Raw genomic sequence first — 21,033 nt, forward strand, 5'->3', positions numbered from 1 at the left:
AAGTACATTAAGAATGGAGTGAAGAATGTAGTTCACCTACAAATCTCAGATAGGTGAGCTTGAAGATCTGGGGACATGATGGAGAGATTGTTGGAGAGAGAAGAGAGAAGAAAGGTATTTTAGGAGAAGCAAGGTCTCTTGTGGGAGGAAGGGGCAGTAAAGAACCCAGAGATTTGGCCAGATGAGGTGGGGGAGGGGAGGTAGCTCAGCAACTCAGGGTTCTGGTGGAAGGAATAAATTCTGGGCTGTCACAGCATGAAGAGACAGGAGGCAGCATGAGACCTCTTTGAGGACTTGTGATCCAAAGAGCTGGCCCAAGGGGAGGGTTGACCAGCCCCTTTGCCTAATGTTCTTAATCTTCTCAGTGGGTCATCAGAGGTCATCAGCTGTAAGCCATAATCAAGGGTGAGGGCCTTGAGAAGAGGAATGGTGTCAGGTGACTGAGGGATCCAGCCAGGGAGCGAAGAGGGAGGGCCATGCTGCCTTCTACCTGTGGCAGAGGCAGTGCCCTGCATGCCTGGTGTGGGTTGCCTCTCACTCACATGCTGAGGCAGCGCTTTGCTGGACCACCCTGGGTGAGAAGCGCTGCAGAGGGACCCAGGACTCAGCAGGCCTGTCATCTGGGTCATCGCCGATCACTTTGGGAGAAGTCTCTCAAACTCTGTTTTCTTATGTTCAAAAGAGAATGAACAGGAGTGACATGATCATGAGTATACTTGTTGTAACAGATAAAGCTGTGGTAGCCAAGGAGGGCACTGGTAGTGCATCCCACCCCGCATTTCCTCACCTGCCATTGTGGACAGCCAAACCTCTTCCAAGAGGTCAGTGAGCATGGGCAGAAAAGTATATTTATAAATTGTTAGCATTCCATTATAAGGTAGTGGTTGTTAGATGAGCTATGGGATTGAAGGGATGAAGGAAAGGAGAGAGGATAAGAATTCCACTGAGGAGGTAGGAGATCTGGGTACCATCACACAGGATCAATGGGCTGAACCAGAAGGGCTTCATCATTCTCCAGAAGTCTGTAAAGATACAGTGAAGGTACAGGCTGCCTTTCAAAGTGATAGAGCCAGATTCTGGGTGTGTGAATTCTGAAGAACCAAGTCCACTGAGTTTAAATCCCAGCTCTGTCATTTACTACTTAGGTGTGCCATCGTGGTCAAATCCTGAACCTTTGTGCTTCAATTTCTCCTCTGTGAAATATGAATAATAACAGTACCTAATTCACAGGGTGGCTGTGGGGTTCTGAAGAGTTAACACATGCTGAGAATTGTGCTAGGCATATAGTAAGCAAACTCCTCCAGATACACAATAGAAGAGAATCAACCCCAAAGGGCTGCTATGAGGATGAAATAAGATGGTCTGTGAGAAGAGCTTTGCAGAGTATAAGGGGTATAGTCCACCCACGGTGAATATTAGCCAGTATTGTATTCCTGTCTACACAGTTGTTTAAGGATCACTAGATAATGTATGGGAAGGTATGTGGCAAATTGCAAAGTGCTATGCAAATATGTTGTTGTTCTTCACTGGGGTCATGTTAAGTTGTGGGATTTGGAGATGGATAACCTCCAAATCAAATTGGCTGTTATGAGACCAGGGCTGGTGAAGTGGTATTTCAAAATACATTTTCAGGTATGTTTGTCCCTGTGGCATGAATGGCCTGCATTTATAATTTCTGCAAAGAGATGTGTTCCCGGGGACTTCTTCAGTGGCTCTGTTATATTCCTGGCCTTACAAGTTGAAATCTTTTTGCCCCTACCCCTCTCCTATTTTCTATCATAAACCTTCTGTTCCAAACAGGCCTTGTAGTCAGGCTTCATACAAAGGCACAGCCTTGCTCAGAAGCATTTCATTCTTTGCTGTCCTCCTTCCCTGCCAACTTTGTCCCACTTTGCTCTGACTACTGAAATTTTTTTTTTAAAAGTTGTGTAACTTAAGACCCTGTGCTGGATTTGCTTGTACTTAGTTCTTGTATTCTCCAGTTGTCTCGTGTTGCAATATAAAGTGCATCATACATATCAAGTTGTTGTGTGCATCTTATCACCCCAGTTAGGCTAAGACATGTCTTGGGTGTCTTAACCATGTCTTGGGTGTTGAACCCATTTCTTCTTGCACAGACACACCTAATCATAACTATTTTGAAGACAGTTTCCTGTCTTCTTGGATTTTCAGGGACTGGGGTCTCATCCTCATAAGAATAACAAGGTGTGTATGGGCTTTGTGCCTTTTACAGGCTCCATTCCCCGACTCTGCGCAGTAGCCATAGCTGGCAGAACTCAGAGAGATTTATAATCAAGAGCTTAGAGCTGATCTGATGTACCCAGGGTAGAACCTCCTGCTAAACGACTAGTGGGAGATTTCTGGCCAGTCTTGCCTTCAACAAAATGCCACACCTGTTGGCTTGTTGGGAATTGCACAGCTGCAGTATGTGAGCGGCAAGTAGGAAGGGAGGGAGGACTCACTAGTGCTTCATTAACACTAATCTATCATGTTCCTAAATTTGAAACACCATGGGAAGGCCCCCCTCCATCCCTACCTCTTATCTTTTCTAGCAGTTCCCTTAAGGATTACTGAAAATTGTGGGTCCCCTCTCTATCCTACTGCAGGGGATAGAGAGGCTCTGTTAGAGAAGCAGGATAGGATTCATGAATGAATCACTTTCACTCTCAATGCAAGGAGCCCTGGATCCAACCTTCATGAGTTTCCACCTTCACACTGTCCCAGGCACTTGTCTCAGGACTAGGCATGTCCTCCATTTCCTATTCAGCAGCTAAGTAAGAGCCTTTGTTCTCTCCTGTTTTCTAGAGAGTTAATCAGGGCTTTGGAAATGAAGTCAGCAGCCTGAGTCCTCTCAGGATGTTCATGTGAAGTCAGACCCTGTCCCTAACCTTCCCACTCCCAATGATAACAAGACTCCATTCTGTTGGCATCAAGCACAATGCACCTTTTTTCCACAGTGTACTTTTAAACACATGGCATCCGGAGCTTGTAATAGTGAACATTATAAATTGACTCACAGTCAAACATTTTCAGCCTCAGGCTGGGTCACCATGGCATCCAGATACCACATGGTCTCCAGCCTCCATCCCCGCTTCATCTCTCAGGAAATAAGATACATAAAGCAAGTGTTTAGGTCTGCAGCTTCCCTCAAGCATCCCTATTGTATGTATTGAGGACAACCCTTGTACCTGATTCTAATGAATCAGATTGTTCCAGGGTTGGAATGTTGGCTTCAAGTGGCTGAGCAATAAAATGGCTTTCTTTTCTTCGCCTTTCATGGCCAGCTCAATAAAAGCATCAGTTAGCTCATCTCTTGCTAATAGACACCCAAGGACATGTCTAGCCTAGCCTGTTGGTCTTGACCAGAGAAAGACCAGCTGCTTTAAACTAGAGCAGGGATGGAGGACCTTTTCTCCAAAGAGGTCAAAACGTGAGGGACACTGGAAAAAACAAAAAGGAATGGGAAATGGTGACTTAATTAAGTTGTGGGCTGCTGGTGATCAGTAATGCACTGGAATAAGCCACCTTTCATAGGACAATGTCAAGGTCAGGGTCACTGAACAGGGCAGCAATGCAGAAGTAGGACCCACCATAAAATAAGTGGTTGGCTACCATTTCATCACCTCCTAAAAGAAAGTGGCATTATCCCTGCGTTGTAAATAGAGAATCTGACACATACTCAAGGGCACGCTAGCACTGAACAAGCCACAAATACCTTAGAGCCTTAGGCTGATTTTTGATTCCTCTAAGAATTAGCTTTTGCCAGATGCTAAATTTAGTTGAAGACCTATCAAGTAGTTTCTGTGTTTCTGACATTGTTGGGTACTGCTGGAGAATAGGTAATCTTGCTCTGGGTTGCTTGCTTATTCTTAAGAAAGGCAAGACATGAACTTTTTAAAAATTAATTAATTTATCTTAATTAGGTATATATGACAGCAGAATACACTTTGATTCATTGTACACAATTGCAGCACAACCTTACGTTTCTATGGTTGTACATGATAAGACATGGACATTTTTGACAATTAAGAAAGAACACATTCAGATGACTGCAAGTGGTATATCCCTACAGTGGAATATTTGTAGGCCATTAAAAGGAATAAAGTACTGCAACATTATGCAAAGTGGAAGAAGCCAGTCCACAAAACACTATCTATTGTATGATTTCACCAATATGGAGAATGGATAAATCCATAAAGATAGAAAGCAGATCAGTGGTGGGGTATGAGATGGGAGGTGACTTCTGTGGGTATAGGGTTTCTTTTGGTCTTGCAAAAATATTCTTAAGTCAAGTTGTGTTGATGGTTTTACAACTCTGAATACACAGCCCGCTGTGTGTTCCTGTGGTTTCTGTACTTATGAATTCAACCAACCTGGGATGGGAAGTATTGAGGAAGTATTGGTTTTTATTCCCTAAATAATACAGTATAACAATGATTTATATTTGATTAGGTGGTTAATCAAATGATTAATCTAGAGGTGATTTAAAGTATAGGAGGGGAAGTATCAAGGTTGTATGCAAATGATGTGCCATTTTATACAAGGGACTTGAGCATCCTCAGATTTTCGTATAGGGGTACGGGGTCCAGTTTCCTGGAACCCAGTCCCTCCTGGATACCATGAGACAGTGTACCAAAAACCATTTAATTGTACACTTCAAATGGGTGAATTTCTATAGTGTGAATTATCTCTGATGTTTTTTAAAAAATATAAGACAGTAATATAATTGAGTGTGAATTTATGTGGTTCAGTTAGCAACCATTTTACAGAAAATTAAGAATAGAGACACTAATATAGACTGAAAACTTAGTGGGCTTTTTTTTTTTTGGCACCAGGGATTGAACTCAGGGGCACTCAACCATTGAGCCACACCCCCAGCCCTATTTTGTATTTTATTTAGAGACAGTTGAGTTGCTTAGCGCCTCACCATTGCTGAGGCTGGCTTTGAACTCGCAATCCTCCTGTCTCAGCCTTCCAAACTGCTGGGATTATGGGCCTGTGCCTCCGTGCCCGGCATTGGTGGGCTTTTTTGATGGTGGACTTTGCGTAGTCTAGGGCAGGAGGACTCTAGAGAGATGCTGATATTTGTCAGCAGAAGCTTAGTTGTATAGAGGGGAGGATGTATTCAGGGCAGAGAACTCCTAGACTTAAAATGGAAGGCTCCTGTTAGGGAGAGAAGGTGGGACAGAACAGGTGGAAGAGATGTGGGAAGACTTAAAGGCCAATAGGGATATAGATACTAGCCTATTCATGACTGGGATCTGGGTCTGGATGAGGAGAAAAGGTGGGGCCAGTCTGAACTGTAACCAGAAAGACCACATAGGAGGTTATCCCAAGATGGAACCAGGAATGGGAAAGAATGAAACAAATGAGACACATTTGGAAGAGATCCAGGATCCAAAGGGTTGTATCAGGAGAAAAGAAAGCTGGTTCTTGAGGTTTTTTCATAGATTGTGTAGGAGAGTTTTGTTTGCACATTCTAGTTGAGACCAAGCCAGAGTGGGTGTAGGCAGGGCCAGGTCCCTTGGCTACTTTCTCTTGGGGACAAGTGTCTGAGTGTTCTCCTTGCTGTGATTTTTGTCTTTGTGAACTACTTTTCATCTCTGGGACCTGTTGAAATAGTCTGTGTGATGCCAGAGTCTAAGAATTTGAGTTCACTGTTGACCAACGGCTGATGCAGATCACGAGCTACAAAATATTTAATAAGTGAGGTCACTTGAGGGAAGTAAGATTTGATCAATAGGAGTGTCTGCTGTTTTCCTTTAAGGATCGAGTCCCAAACTGCTTTTCTTCTGCCTTCATTTGGCAAAACCACAAATCATTAAAAATGGAAAGAATAACTTTTTCTAAGACCCACAAAAGCTTATTTTTAATCAACTCTGTGTTCTGCTCACCTTTGTGGTGTTTCCCTTCACCGGATTCACAAAAATAAATGTGTGCTAGGTTAGTAGTTTCCGAGCCCTTTTAAAATAGCACCCCCATTTCTGATGAGCCTAGATTTATGATACAAACCTTGAATTGAAGTGGCCAGGGTACAAGTCCCCTTGGAAGAAAACTGAGCCTCTGGTAGTTTGCAATGTTGACACCCATTGTCTGTCTGTTTGTCTGTCTCTCTCTCTTATTTTCGTATTTAAAGTGAGTCTTGCTGTGTTGCCCAGATTGACCTTGAACTCCTGAGCTAAGCAAGCCACCTGCCCCAGCCTCCTGAGTAGCTGGAATGATAGGAGTGTGCCACCAGGTCTGGCTTTAGACATTCATTTTTTTAAGTGTGTGTGTGTATATATATATACATACATACGTACATACATACATACATACATACATTTAGTTATAGATGGACACATTATTATTTTATTTGTTTATCTTTATGTGGTGCCAGGGTTCAAACCCAGTACCTCACACATGCTAGGCAATTGCTCTACCACTGAGCCATAACCCCATACATTTTTACTTCTAAGGATTTTACTGAGAATATGTGGTAGACTTCAGAAAAAGACTCATTAAAATGAGGGGTGGGGCAAAGGAAAAAAGGGGATTCAGAGAAGAGAAGAGACAACGAAGAGACCAAGAGACAACGAAGAGACCCTATCTGTGGCATTTATTCAGCAAGCATTTATTAAATAGCTCTTGGGTGCCAGGCACAAGACAGGTGGGGTGCTAGCTAGAGATCTGAAAGTCAATATGGCATCAGAGTGGGAGGGAGAAGCAGCTTCCAGAAGGAGGTCCCTGCCAGGCCAAGCACTGGAGAGTGTATGGAGAGAGCCAGGCAAAGACATGGGCCCTGCAGATGATGGGGCAGTAGCAGATTAGAATAGCATGTTGTGCTTCAGGGCCTTGTGGATCTGTGACAAGTTCCTCCTGAGCCTCTTTCGGTGAGCAGGTGTGGAGCTGTAGGTCAGGTGGCAGGTGTGAGAGGCACCCAGTGGTTTCTTGTGGTGGAAGCCAGAGGCCAGCAGAATGCATGTACACCCTAAAAGCAAGTGGGAACTTTATTTCTCCCCTCCCCCATTAGTGAAGGGCAGTTATTAGTCTGGGATGGTAGGTTCCTAGATTCATTGGGATCACCGGCCTTCTTGCTAGCAAGAGTGAGCAAGTTCTCAGGAGAGGGATGGGTGTTCTTGGTGACATCAGATCTTGTGAGCCATGGACACTCTGGCCAGGTCTAAAGCCGCTGTCCAGAAAAGAAGTGAGGGGTGGGGTGGGGTGGATGTGTGACAGTGTGTTATAGGGAGGAAGGTGGCACACACATGAGAGGGTGAGTCCGGGCAGTGGGATGAGGAGAAAAAGGGGCTTTGTGTGCAGCAGCTTCTGCTGCCAGAGCAAGTGTGGGTTTTGTGGCAGCTGCAGGCCCCGTTCCTAATATAGGCAAAAGCTCCAAATCCTCGGGCCGACACCTGTTAGCTGGAGGCTCCCCTAAGCTGACCTCTCCTTGGGCTGTCCCTCTCACATTCACATCTGACTCACTGGGGGGCCAGATACCCACCCTCACTGAACCCTGTGAACCCAGGGCCTTCTCCCAAAGTGGGTGTTGGTGGAGGGGGCTGCTGGATTTTTGAGGAGCAGCACTTACTCAGCTGTCACTAGGGAGAGGGGTGAGTCTGACCTAGCCAAGAGAAATGGGGTGTTCCTCTTGGGAAGTGGCCATTCCTGATGAAGAGCTGAGGGTGTGGGGAGGGGGCACCCTGGACACAGTCCTGGTGAAGGCCAACTTTCCCCTTAGGATAGGGGGGAATGAAGTGTGATTCGCTTAATGCTGCTGCAGCCGCTTCCTAACTTTGCCTCTTTCTTCCTTTGACTTTTGGAGGAGTGGGGTGGAGAAGAGGACATTGGGGTCCTAGGTAGCCAGCTGCTTCCAATCCCTGCCTCCCCAGCTGTGTGTCTGGGGTGAGTGAGGCCTGGGAGGTCGCTGCTCGCTGTGGCTAGCGTAACTCCCTTTGTCTCTCCCCTCCTTCCTCTCCCCTCTTGATTCCTCTTCCTGGCCCCCGTGGGTGGCTGCAGCTCAGCCCTGGGGAGCCCCTGTGGAAGTGGAGTCCCTCCTGGTCCACCCTGGTGACCTGCTGCAGCTTCGCTGTCGGCTGCGGGACGATGTGCAGAGCATCAACTGGCTGCGTGACGGGGTACAGCTGGTGGAAAGCAACCGTACCCGCATCACAGGGGAGGAGGTGGAGGTGCGGGATTCCGTGCCCGCTGACTCTGGCCTCTACACCTGTGTGACCAGCAGCCCCTCTGGCAGCGACACCACCTACTTCTCCGTCAATGTCTCAGGTTGGTAGCCAATCCCTATCCTTGCCTTCCCCCCTGGACCCACCCCTCTGACTCTCTCTGCTAGTTTCAGGGGGAGGTGAACCTCCTTCCCTGCCATGATCTGCCCCCACTCTGCTTCAGAAACTGCTGCCCACTAACATTGCTCCCTGCCCGCCGCGTGGCTTAGCTCTCAAAGGGGTGACCAGGTAGGGCAGACCACAGGCCAGAAATGTGGGGCTTCTAAGACCTACTTCAGAGGAGTGGCTGATGCTCTTGGGATGTTAAGAGCCTACGATGTTCCTACCACAACTTACCCAGATCACCAGGATGCTAAGTGGTTCTTTCTCAGCCAGCTTCCACCCTGCCACTACCTTGCCACTTGGACTTGATACTGAGCTTAGTGACTAGAGCCCCAGAATATGTGGTGAGTCCCTGCTGTGATGGGAAGGACCCATCCAGATGCACCATGTCCACAGGCTTTACAGAAATACCTGCCAACCAGCTCTTGGAGCTGTGCCAGAGCAGCCAGAGAGCTCTGTGACTTTGGGAATCTACTACCTTTAGATTGTGACTTTCACAAAACTACCATCCAAGGAAGTAAAGCCGTTTGTGTACCCCAGGATGCAGACTTGGCACCTCCTCCCAGACATCACTGAGAACCTGCCCCACTACTGAGGGACTTGCCTTCTTTATTTCCCTCCATATCCCCCAAAGTGCCAGAAGGACTGGAAAAAGCTCTGGCATGAGCCCTGTTGCTGACCACATGGGTGTGAAGCCTGTTCTTTTAAGGGGTGGATACTTGTTGAGCAGAGATGTTGGTAGTGGTGGGCTCCCCATCTGCTGTGGTTAAAAGGGCATCTCCCAAACCTTAGCAGAGCCATGCCAAGGAACCATGACTTTGAAAATAGCTCCTAGCCACAGTGTGCCTCAATCTGCCTGTATTTCCCAGGGGTTGGCAGTCTAAAGAAGGATGTAGGTTCCTTGGCTTGCTACTGTGACACCCAGGGCAATCAGGTGGTGCCATGAGCAGAGAGAGGGCCTCTGAGTGCAGGATGGAGTTAAGTTAGAGGAACAGCTGCTTCTGGTGGAGCATTCAGAGGAGAGGCTTCTGGGCAGAGAGGGGCAGTGCAATGGGTTGAGGAAGGGAGGAGACAGCACTGGAGCACACAGTTTTTAGTTTCCGTCCCATTGAAAGATTGTCACCAAGGGAAAAGTGGGACTGGGAGTCCTCATGAGGAGGGGTGGCTGGATTCATTTATGACTCTACAAGCCTTAAGGGGGTGACTGTTGTTGTGGATGGAATAGAGGTGCCTCAGAAGGACCTTCAGTGCCCCTTCTTCTTCCTGTAGATGCACTCCCCTCCTCGGAGGATGACGATGACGATGATGACTCCTCTTCAGAGGAGAAAGAGACAGATAACACCAAACCAAACCGTATGCGTGAGACACTGTTTCCTTCCTTACTGCCTTTGGGGCCTGGGAGTTGGGTTTAAGCAGGAAGGGGGAAGCTTGATTGAAGCAGGAAGGAAGAAGCAGAGGGCACCCAGGGTCATGGTGCCTAGTTGCCCTCCCTTTAAATGTTCTGATAATTGCTGGGCACTGCTCTCAAGGGTTGGGCAGATGGGTGGGGCGCCTCCAGGTCCTATCCAGACCTTGTCCCAGAGCCTGACCATCCCTCTCCCCCATCCCTCTTGTCTCTCTTGGCTTTCCCTGGGCAGCCGTAGCTCCATATTGGACATCCCCAGAAAAGATGGAAAAGAAATTGCATGCAGTGCCAGCTGCCAAGACAGTGAAGTTCAAATGCCCTTCCAGTGGGACACCTAACCCCACACTGCGCTGGTTGAAAAATGGGAAAGAATTCAAACCTGACCACAGGATTGGAGGCTACAAGGTACTCGTGTGTATACACAGATATGAACAGCAGAAAAGTTTGAGAAAAGGGAATGGAAGAGCTGAGATAGATGATTCTTACTTATTACATGCCTTTAATTAGTGTTTTGTTTGTTTTTTTGTTGAGGCTTTTGGTACTAAGGATGGAAGCCAGGGCCTTGTGCGTGCTAAACACACACTCTACCACTGAACAGCTATACCATCAGCCCCCTTTAATTGTTTCAAATAATGCTTTTTTAACTATAATGGTAATGTATTTTTAAAAATTTCAATCTTAAAAAAATGTGAATAAATTTTAAAATCTTTTTTATGTGTATAGCAGTTTAACAAAATTGATCATGTTGTATAATTTCCTATTATAAGAAATTATAATTATTGAGAGGCAACAACACTATGAGTCTTTTTCAAGCATGAGTGTTTGAACAGTAATTTTTCGTGATTTACTTAAGATTCCATTATAACTAAAGCACTAATAAAAAAAATTTTTTTTTAAAAAGATTTCATTATAGGCTGGGATTGTAGCTCAGTAGTAGAGCGCTTGCCTCACACAGGTGAGGCACTGGGTTCAATTCTTAGCACCACATAAAAGTAAATAAATAAACTAAAGGTATTGTGTCCATCTATAATTAAAATTTTTTTTGAAATATTTTATTATAACCAAGCATGGGGGTGAACCCCTATAATTTTAGCTACTAGGAAGGCTTAGGTAGGAGGATCCCAAGTTTGAGAGCAGCATCCACAATTTAGCAAGACCCTGTCTCCGATTTTTAATTTTTGTATTGTTTTGTACCAGTGATTAAATCCAGGGGCACTTAACTACTGAGCCCCACCCCCAGCCCTTCACCCGCCCCACCGTTTTTAATTTGTCAATGGGCCTTTCTTTTATTTATTTTTATGTGGTGCTGAGGATCGAACCCAGTGCCTCACACATGACAGCCAAGCGCTCTACCACTGAGTTACAGCCCCAGACCCTTTTTATTCTTTTTTTTTTTTAAAAAGAACTTTTTTTGTGGGGGGAGGGATTGAATCCAGGGCCTTGTACATGTACTCTACCAACCAAGCTATATCCGCAACCCCTTATTTTTTATTCTGAGACAGGGTCTTGCTGAGTTGCTTAGGGCCTCATGAATTTGCAATTCTTCTGTCTTAGCCTCTGAAGCTGCTGGAATTACAGATGTGCATCAAAATATTTTTTAAAAGGTTTGGGGATATAGCTCAGTAGTAAAGTGCCCTGGATTCAATCCCTAGTACCAAGAAAAGAAAGAAGAAAAGGAAAGAAGGAAGGAAGGTTCCATTGTAAAAATACCCTATAGTTTTAATTAACAATTTTGAGCTATTAGATATTTTCTAGTTTTTCACTAATGTAAATATTACAGAAGATATAATCAGCATTTTGAAATGTGTGGCCTTAGGACAGACTGCTAGAAATGAAATTTTCAGGTCAAAGGGTGTGAGTGTTTTTTAAGCTATTGATTCATATTACCCAATTACTACAGCTTTTTTTTTTTTTTTTTTTTTTTGTAGGCTGGAGATTCAATCCAGGGCCATGCACTTCCTAAGCATATACTCTCTTACTGAGCTGTATCTCCAAGCCCCAATTACTTTCTTAAAAGGGGAAATTTAATTCACCTTCCCATAGTAGAGTATGAGAACGACAAGTTTACTAGACCTCTGCCAACAGATTAAGATAAAAAGTTTTTTCCTTTTTTCTTTTTTTGCGGTGGTTGAGGTGGAACCAGGGACTGAACTCAGGGGCTCTTGATCACTGAGCCACATTCCCAGCTTTATTTTGTATTTTATTTAGAGATAGGGTCTCACTGAGCTGCTTAGCGCCTTGCTTTTGCTGAGGCTGGCTTTGAACTGGTAGTCCTCCTGCCTCTCAAGCCATAGATTTTCTTTTCCTTCTTCTTCTTTTTTATTTTTTTTTTGTGTGTGTGTGTGCTGTTTTCCTTATTAATAAAATTAGAAGTCTCATGTTAATAAGCAATTTTCATTTCCTCTGGTAAATTCTGTTATATCCTTTGTCCGTTTATATTTATAGGAAGAACATATTTGTCTTAAGCCCTTCTTCAGAGTCTCTGATAATGTTTAACTTTCATATCACCTAGCTTCTTTTCTAAGCAGAGGGAACCAGAAAGAATAGGAAAAGGTTTTTAAGTTCATTCACCAAGCACTTACTGTCTGCAAGTTACTGTGTTTCAGATGGGACAACATAGCATTCCTGCCCATAAAGATATTCTGGTCTAATAAGAGGGCAGATGTCCATGAGAAGCTATTTTTAAAATGAGACCATGATTAGTGCTTCAGTGGAGATGCAGAAGAGGAAAGGATGAGAACAGATCTGACCAGATATTCAACTTGAGGCAGAGATGGGTTTTGAAATGAAGTGTCAGAGGCAGCCAAGAACTATTAAGGAGGCTCTCTTAGGAGGAGAGCACAAGAATGGCACAAGAATGGAATGGACAGAAGTGCAGATTGGAAAGGTTCCTAGTGAATTGGGGAGAGAGTGCAGAAAGCACATTTGCCCACATCATGGCTGGCCTTAAATGCCACAGTGAAGATGTTCAGAGTTCTCAGACCCATCTGCCATTTTGCAGGATATGTTCTCTCTGAGTATAAATGGGTAAATGGGTGGGCCCTTTCTACTTGGTTCTGGCTAACATTGCAGCCTGGGGCCACATGCTGCCTGCTCTGATGGAAGGGGCTGTGCTATGGGTTACCAGTACCACCCTGTGGCTTTCACCTGCATTCTCCTTTAGACCCTCAATGGAACCCTTTGGCATGTATCCCTGCAGGTCCGTTATGCCACCTGGAGCATCATAATGGACTCTGTGGTACCTTCAGACAAAGGCAACTACACCTGTATTGTGGAGAATGAGTATGGCAGCATTAACCACACCTATCAGCTCGACGTCGTGGGTAAGTCAGCCAAAGTGGCAGGAGTAGGCTTGGAGGAAAGGGCAGGGGCTGGCAAACACAGGATTCCTAGATAGCACGTAGCACTGCACTTCCCTTACTAAGCCTGACTTTTCTAGTCTACAAAATAGAGTGAAGAAGGTCAGACAAAGATACATCTGAAAGCTATATATTACTGTGGAGCAGAAGATGCTATTGATGGTCCATCCTGAAAGATGTGGCTTGTGCATTGATGCTAAATGTAGCATAATGTTAGCACATAACCTTGAGGCTTAGTGAGGCCAGACACTCTGTGAATGTAGAATCACAGCACATACCCACTCTGGGGCATCACAGGAGACTCCAAGAGGAATACCATGCCTCTTGGGGCTATGATTGCAGCCCAGTTCTTCTAGAAGATCTGGATCTCACGCTCCCGAGATCTTGGGGTGCAATGTCACAGCCAGCATCCTGCCCTGGCTTTGACAGTATATTCTAAGAAGATTGTGGTCCCAGAGGTCTCACGTAGGTCTTAGATTCTAGTTTTTGACAAGCTCTTGGTTGATGCTGCCATATGCTCGGGACAGCAAGAGTCTGAGTGACTATGATTCTAGTTGACAAGTAGGCTGTGGATGTTACAGGTAGACTGGGGATGTGACTGAGTTGCAGGGTTCTTCATGTAGACAAGAATTTAACTGTGTCTGTGAATGTGGGTACATTGCCTCAGAGAGGAGGTTCCTGAGGGCTTGGGGCTAGAAGACAGGTATCCCTTCTCCCAGCTCAGGTTCAAGGGCTCAGCAGAAGCACCAGGAAGGGTACTGCCTATCACTGGGAAAGCTGAGGGGGCACCAATGTGGGTATACCTCTCTTTAGGATGATATCCTCTGTCAACATCCCAGCCAGGACCAGATCATGGCAGGGTCTGACAAGCCTGTCCTCTCCATTGTTCTACAGAGCGGTCCCCACACCGGCCTATCCTACAGGCAGGATTGCCTGCCAACAAGACAGTGGCCCTGGGCAGCAATGTGGAGTTCATGTGTAAGGTGTACAGTGACCCACAGCCCCACATCCAGTGGCTGAAGCACATCGAGGTGAATGGGAGTAAGATTGGTCCAGACAACCTGCCTTATGTCCAGATCTTGAAGGTAATTTTGGCCCCAGTCTTTATGGGCCAGTGTGCTGGGAAGGTGACCAATATCTCCTAGGGGCTCAAGTCCTAGTACCCAGGACTGGGACTAAACCCTTACCCTTCAGGCATTCACTCGCCAGAGTAGGGATCTAGCCACATTCCCTAGGACTAGTGACATATCACAAAGTAGAGGTGAGCTGGGAACACATGGCTGGGGAGTGGGCCATCCCAGTTTCTAAAAGTGTGGAGAGTGACAGTTAGGACTTCTGGGTCAGCCACTCAGTGCATTTGGACTCCTGCTTATTCATTGCCTAAGACCAAAAACTTTCCAGCTAGGGTCTCCCAGTCTTAACCCTGCTAAATTCCCAAGTTACGGTGTTTCAGCAAGTGGGTGAATGATAACAACAAAATTCAGTTGGAAAAGCAAATGCCACTTATAAATTCTAAGCGGTATGAGGAGTAATGGCATTTTCTTCCTTTTTCCTTTCACTCCCAGACTTTCATTGTCCCTGAATGCTCCATTAATCCAGGGAAGGTAATTGGCTAAATCTCCAGTGGATCTTGCAACAGGAAGTAACCAGAAGCTGGGAAAGTGGTTTACCTTCTTGTCCCAGAGTTAGACTGCATCCTCCCCTGACTTGGCTGTCCCAAAGATTTATCGGCTGACCCTTCCCTCCACCACTGGTGCTGAAACTACTCTGGAGGAAAAGGGGTCATAGTCTTGGCCTTGGCCTGTTTCCATAATACCTGCTTCAATCCTGAAGGAGTGGGTTTAACACAAATAGAACATTTGCTTTGGGACAGTGGTTTCTTTCTTTTTAAAAAATTTTAATCAAATGTTTCAGAGGGGCCAACCTTGTTTTGTCCTACTCAAAAGGGGAAAATTATAAATCCCTCAGTGTTTCCCTTGCCTTGGCTCCATGGGCCTGCCTGAAAGTGACACAGGAGCAAAGTATGGCCACATCTCGGTGTTTGCCCAACTGACTGGTGTGTCGTTGGTTTGTTCCAGCATTCGGGGATTAATAGCTCGGATGCGGAGGTGCTGACCCTGTTCAATGTGACAGAGGCCCAGAGCGGGGAGTATGTGTGTAAGGTTTCCAATTATATTGGTGAAGCTAACCAGTCTGCGTGGCTCACTGTCACCAGACCTGTGGCAAAAGGTAAAGGGGAGATGGATGGGACCCTGTGCTGGGAACTTGATTTAGGCCCCACATTGCTGGGGCAGGAGGGGAAGCGAGCGCCGACTCTCCCTGTTATCCTACTGTATTCTTAGTGCCCAGAGCCATGGAAAAATACCTGGCCTGGGAGGCTGGTTTGGTTTGGTACTGTGTTGGTGGCTCCCTCTGTGCCTCTTGTGTGTTCCTTGGCTGTATGTATATCTGCATATGGACTTTTGCTGTGTTAGGAATGATGGTTTGAGTGGTGGATGAAAGAAGAGACCAGATGTTCCCTTGCAAGCTATGTGTGTGTGTGTGTGTGTGTGTGTGCACAGCACCCTTCCTTCCCTTCTGTGTATACCTTGACTTTCTTTACCTGAAACCAAACAGCCCCCCACCTGCCGGGCCCCATTTCTCCATGCCGCCCACCGCCCGCATGCTTGGATGGGCCAGTGGCTGCCAGCGTCTGGTGAAGGGTCATAACCAGCCATCCTCTTCTCAGGTCTGCCGGAGTTCCTCCCTCAGGGCCTCAGTCTCTTCCTCTAACAGGTCTCGCTGCCTGGTGGTTTTTGTTTGTTCCTTATTGCAAAGGAGACGCTGGGGAGCATTTCTTCCTCTGGTTTTTTTTCCCCTCTTCTCTCTCTCTCCCTTTCTCTGTGTCTCTTCGAGGTCCCATGTCTGGTGCTTGTCCATTTTGCTTCCGTTGTCTCTTCTAGACTGCTGGAGTTAATACCACCGACAAAGAGATGGAAGTGCTTCATTTAAGAAATGTCTCCTTTGAGGACGCGGGGGAGTATACGTGCTTGGCGGGTAACTCTATCGGACTCTCCCATCACTCTGCATGGTTGACCGTTCTGGAAGGTATACACTGTACTTCTCCTCTCGATGTCCTGCCCTTGCCATGGGCACGGGGGGAGCATGCATTGTGTGGCTAGGGGACATACAGTGCCGGGAGAGGTGGATAGAGGGATGGCTCCTGCCTACCATGTGCCCTTTTTTGCTCCACCTTGGAGGGTTACATCCTCTCGGCTCAAGAGGTTCCTGGTTTTGCAGGAACACAGAGGTGTCCCACCTGTACACCTGCATCTGTCTCTCCCCTTGGCCAATGCAATGCATGCACGGGCTCTGGTTTACCGTGCAGCTGGGTCCTTCTCCAGGGCAGGCTCCTTCCCTCCTTGGGTCCAGCAGCTTTCCCTCATCCACTTGATGCTGAGTGTCTTAATTTCCAATAGTGTTTTGGCCAGTCCCAAGTGTCAGAAAGGCTTGCCATTTGAAGGACCAGCGCTGGTCTACCCCTCTATACTGCCATCCTCTGTCACTACCTAGACAGTAAACTTCAGCTGCCTTGAGTCAGACCTGTCTCTGGAAGCTACTGGAGGCATGATGATCCTCTCTGGCTACTGCCAACCCTCCTCTCTCACGGAAGGAGGTCTGTATGTTGAACCAGGATGGAAGGAGCCTGCAACCTGTGCAGGGTGGTGGACTGGTGACTGCAGGGCCAATGCTAGTTGTGACTGCATCACTGAGTGCCCTGCATGTGGTCTGGGTGCTGCTGTGTCCTATGGCTGCTTAGACTGCCCTCCTTTCTCTTCTCTTTCCCTCTGCCCCTGTCTGATCTGCTTGCCCAGCAAGGTTTCACAATGCCCTGCTTGTGACAGAGAAGTGTTCTGTTTTTATCATTGTTCCTGTCTCTGTCCTGTCTGTGCTCCCTATGAGTTGTCTTTGTTTCTCAACATTGGGGAAAGAAAAAACAGAACCCTTCTCCTAGAACCCTTCTCCCCTTATCAGCTCAGCTGTCTCCTTGTCAGGACTTGAGGCTCACTCCAGGGCTGTGCTTTGTGCCCCTCTGGGAGGGCTCCCAGGGATGCTGCCTTCCTGGTAGCTGGCTGGTGTTTTAAAGGGAGGATTGGGAGAACTATAGAAGGGGGAGGACTGTCCACATGGTGGGGCAGAGAGTGCTCCCTGAAGCTGGCATCAAGTTTCTCGTGTTGAAGGAAAAAGTGAACTAACTGGTGTGGCTTCTGTAGGCATGGGTGTGAATTCTAAGTAGAAGGCAGGAGAAGAGAATAAAATAATGCCTCCTCCCATATCCTAAAGTTTTGAGTCCTACAGAACCTGTGGAGTTCTTAGGAATAGGGAGAGGGGGGAGTTTGATTTTTCATCTAGAGCAGTCCAAACATGTTTAAAAGTCAAAATCAGTTTTGCCTGGGGCTGGGGATGTGGCTCAAGCCTGGCATGCACGGGTCGCTGGGTTCAATCCTCAGCACCACATAAAAATAAAATAAAGATATTGTGTCTTCCGAAAACTAAAAAATAAATATTAAAAAAATTCTAAAAAAAATCAGATTTGCCTGAGGTTTGGCAAGCTATAAATATTTACATGTCTGACAAAGGATACAGACATGAGGCGGGATGTTTAGTCACGACACAGACGGGTCCCTACCTTCCCTTTCTTTGTCCCCTGAATCCCCCTGTATTGCCAGGTATTACAGCACACAGGGCTGAACAAGATATAGGCCCCACCTTCAATGACCTCCTGGGCCCTTGGGGTCAAGGACTCAGAAACTGTCTGTTCCCATGTGATAAGTGTGTGTGTACAGTGCTGAGGCTGTGCTGAGGGCCTTGTTTCCATGAGGAGCCTGAGAAAGGCATGCGAAAAGACTTCTCAGCTGCTTCTGGGGTACCTGATAACCTGTCTAGCCCAGCAGTTCATTCTTGTGAGCGAGGAGTGTCTGGGATAAGGGAGGATGGGACTTGTGTAGCGAGATAGTCTAGTCCATTCCCTTTAAGGGCTTCAAGTCAGTTTAAAAACAACACAAAAGTTTCAGGACGTCTAATCCCCTGTGTCAGAATCACAATCCTAGCTAGGACCTGTCTTGGTTCTTCCCCCTCCCTAAAAGTTCCCAGGGGAAAGGAGATGGGTTTCATGTTTCTTATGGAGCAGGGCCTCTTATGGACGGGGCCCCCAGAGCCTGCTAACAACCTGTTCACACTGACTCAGCCCTGGAAGAGAGACCGGCAGTGATGACCTCACCCCTGTACCTGGAGATCATCATCTACTGCACAGGGGCCTTCCTCATCTCCTGCATGGTGGGCTCTGTCATCATCTACAAGATGAAGAGTGGCACCAAGAAGAGTGACTTCCATAGCCAGATGGCCGTGCACAAGCTGGCCAAGAGCATCCCTCTGCGCAGACAGGTAACAGAAAGTAGATGGGGGATTCGCATGCTCTCTGCCACCTTCTCTTCCTGGGCCTCCAGGGACTTCTCTCACATGCTTTCATGCCTTGTCCCCTCCACTATCCCTAATCTTCTTCAGGCTTTGCTTTCTGGCCTCTAGACCTCTGGAACATTCTAGGTGTTCCCAAATCAGTTTCACACTGCTGTTCATGCCTGTAAATTCCTGTAAGTCATAAATACAGCTGCCCCACTCACCTGGCACTGAATTTAAAGAAAGTCTTGTCTTAAATGTGAAGCTGATATCATGCATTTGGACTGTCCCCAGGGCTGATTAGAGGTGGAGAAGGCCTGATTAGGTCCTCCATGCCCCCCTCCTTTTAGTGTGCCCCTCCCTCAGGAAAGAAACCTCCCAGGAGGTAAAGGTGTATGCAGGAATGACCATTCACTCAGAACACTGCTGACTCTGGAAGTTGCTTTAAGGGTTAGGAAACTATAATCTGAGGCAAGGTTTTTGCAAAGAATTGGGAAAAGAATAGTTTTGTTATTGTGATAGAGCTGTAAAATATCAAGCTGAAAGAGGTACATTTGGTCTGTTCATTTAAAAGGTGAGTAAAATGAAGTCCAGAAAGGCTAGTCAGGTGGTGGAAATCAGTCAGGTTCTAGAACTTTGGTCTTCTGACCTCAGATGGTCTTTCTGCCACTCTGCATTGAGGGAAGCATGTCATGTATATAGAAGCATACCTCTGCCATGGTTAAAAGCCTGATGAAGAACTGAAAGGAACCTGCTACTGCCACTCCCCTGCTCCCCACACCCTTGCTAGAAGGGTGACCCCACTCTCCCCTGCAGGTGTCAGCTGACTCCAGTGCATCCATGAACTCTGGGGTACTTCTGGTTCGACCCTCTCGTCTCTCCTCCAGTGGGACCCCCATGCTAGCTGGGGTCTCTGAATATGAGCTTCCTGAAGATCCCCGCTGGGAGCTACCCAGAGACAGGTACTACTCTAACTCCCAAGTTTTTCAGGATTCCCTTTGCTTGTTATTCTATGATGGGAACTGTGTATACCATGACTTCCAGGGAGTAAAGGTATATGAGTGCTTCCAGAGCTAATGCTGCCTGCTCTGTGCTCTCACTTGGGTGAAATATGGAGAGGCAGAGATGGGGTGTCATAAAGGCTTTTGACTTTTACTAGCCCCAGCTTACACTGTTCTCTTTCCTCCCCAAAAGACTGGTCTTAGGTAAACCTCTGGGAGAAGGCTGCTTTGGGCAGGTGGTATTGGCAGAGGCCATTGGGCTGGACAAGGACAAACCCAACCGTGTGACCAAAGTGGCCGTGAAGATGTTAAAATGTAAGTAATGTTTCTGCCTTGCAAAAGAAAACCTTTCCCTTTCTAGACAAACTAGAGTCTCAACCAAGTGGGATACCTTCTCTGGTGCTTTCAGTGCCTACACCTGCTATGCTGCCTACATGGGTTACCTGCGAGTAGAAGGGCATTCTGTGCCCTGAGATGTGAGATGGCTATTATCATCTCACCTCGTTCTCTTTTTTTTTTTTGTTGGTACTGGGGATTGAACCCAGTAGCACTTAACCACTGAGCCACATCCCCAGCCCTTTTTATATTTTATTTAGAGACAGGGTCTCACTAAGGACCTTGCTAAGTTGCTGAGGCTGGCTTTGAACTCACGATCCTCCTGCCTTAACCTCCCAAGCCGCTGGGATTACAGGCGTTCACCACTGTGCCCAGCTTCACCTCATTCTTAATGTCATCCTAGGCTGTGCTCATTCTAGATCCCATAACTGATTTTTCTTACTGTATCCCTGGACACATTTGCTACCATATATTGCAGAATTGGCTCCCATAGGGAAGGGAAAATAAACTTGGGAAGTGGGGAGGGGAAAAGCAAGTTCTGGAGCGAAGGGGCTCCTTAGGCATACACCCTTCCCCTGTCCTTTACCTGTCCTTCCCCCTCCCTCCATAATATCGTTAAAGAGTTTCACACCCATTCTCTGGTTTGTATGTGAAGCGGATGCAACAGAGAAGGACCTGTCAGACCTGATCTCAGAGATGGAAATGATGAAGATGATCGGGAAACATAAGAACATCATCAACCTGCTGGGCGCCTGCACACAAGATGGTAGGGTCTGGCCTCTTGAGTGTCAGTGATAAGGACTCTCTCGGGGTTAAGAGGAGAGGCTAGTTTAGCAGTGGTTAGAATGTGTTTCTTTGGATCTGAACTGGTGCCCATTGGTGTTCATCTGAGAATACAGGCATTTATATTCACACACATTGTATGGGCAGGAATAGAGAAGTAATTGTGGTCTAAATTAAGGCTCTTACCCCCAGTGTTGCTTGGGAACTTTCTAGGCTGTGGTCGGAAGAATTGTTTCTCTGACTTTCTTTGGGTAGTAGAATGACTTTTCCTGTTGTCAGGAGGTAGAAACAGAATTTAAGATTGGGGAATGTATGTATGGTGTGTTTTGGGGATTGGTATTTCCTCCAGCTGATACTAAATCTGCTTACCAACTACTTGACCTGCTGTG

General features: G+C 46.6%; 1 protein-coding gene across 11 annotated transcripts in view; it reads left to right on the forward strand.

The window, feature by feature from the left end:
- Positions 1–21,033, forward strand: part of Fgfr1 (fibroblast growth factor receptor 1) — a 53,368-nt gene that overhangs the window by 28,678 nt on the left and 3,657 nt on the right. For 3 of the 11 annotated variants that reach the window (XM_076853857.1, XM_076853853.2, XM_076853859.1), the window contains 10 exons: positions 7,999–8,265; positions 9,594–9,683; positions 9,962–10,134; positions 12,929–13,052; positions 13,983–14,173; positions 16,031–16,175; positions 18,316–18,518; positions 19,341–19,486; positions 19,719–19,840; positions 20,517–20,627. In XM_076853857.1, coding sequence (XP_076709972.1) covers positions 7,999–8,265; positions 9,594–9,683; positions 9,962–10,134; positions 12,929–13,052; positions 13,983–14,173; positions 16,031–16,175; positions 18,316–18,518; positions 19,341–19,486; positions 19,719–19,840; positions 20,517–20,627 — 1,572 coding nt within the window. The remainder of the gene's footprint in view (positions 1–7,998; positions 8,266–9,593; positions 9,684–9,961; positions 10,135–12,928; positions 13,053–13,982; positions 14,174–16,030; positions 16,176–18,315; positions 18,519–19,340; positions 19,487–19,718; positions 19,841–20,516; positions 20,628–21,033) is intronic. The other 8 variants (XM_076853858.1, XM_076853855.2, XM_076853860.2 and 5 more) reach the window with 6 other exon arrangements.

The sequence above is a fragment of the Callospermophilus lateralis genome, chromosome 4 (assembly GCF_048772815.1).
Source record: "Callospermophilus lateralis isolate mCalLat2 chromosome 4, mCalLat2.hap1, whole genome shotgun sequence".
In the NCBI taxonomy this organism is placed as follows: Eukaryota; Metazoa; Chordata; class Mammalia; order Rodentia; family Sciuridae; genus Callospermophilus; species Callospermophilus lateralis.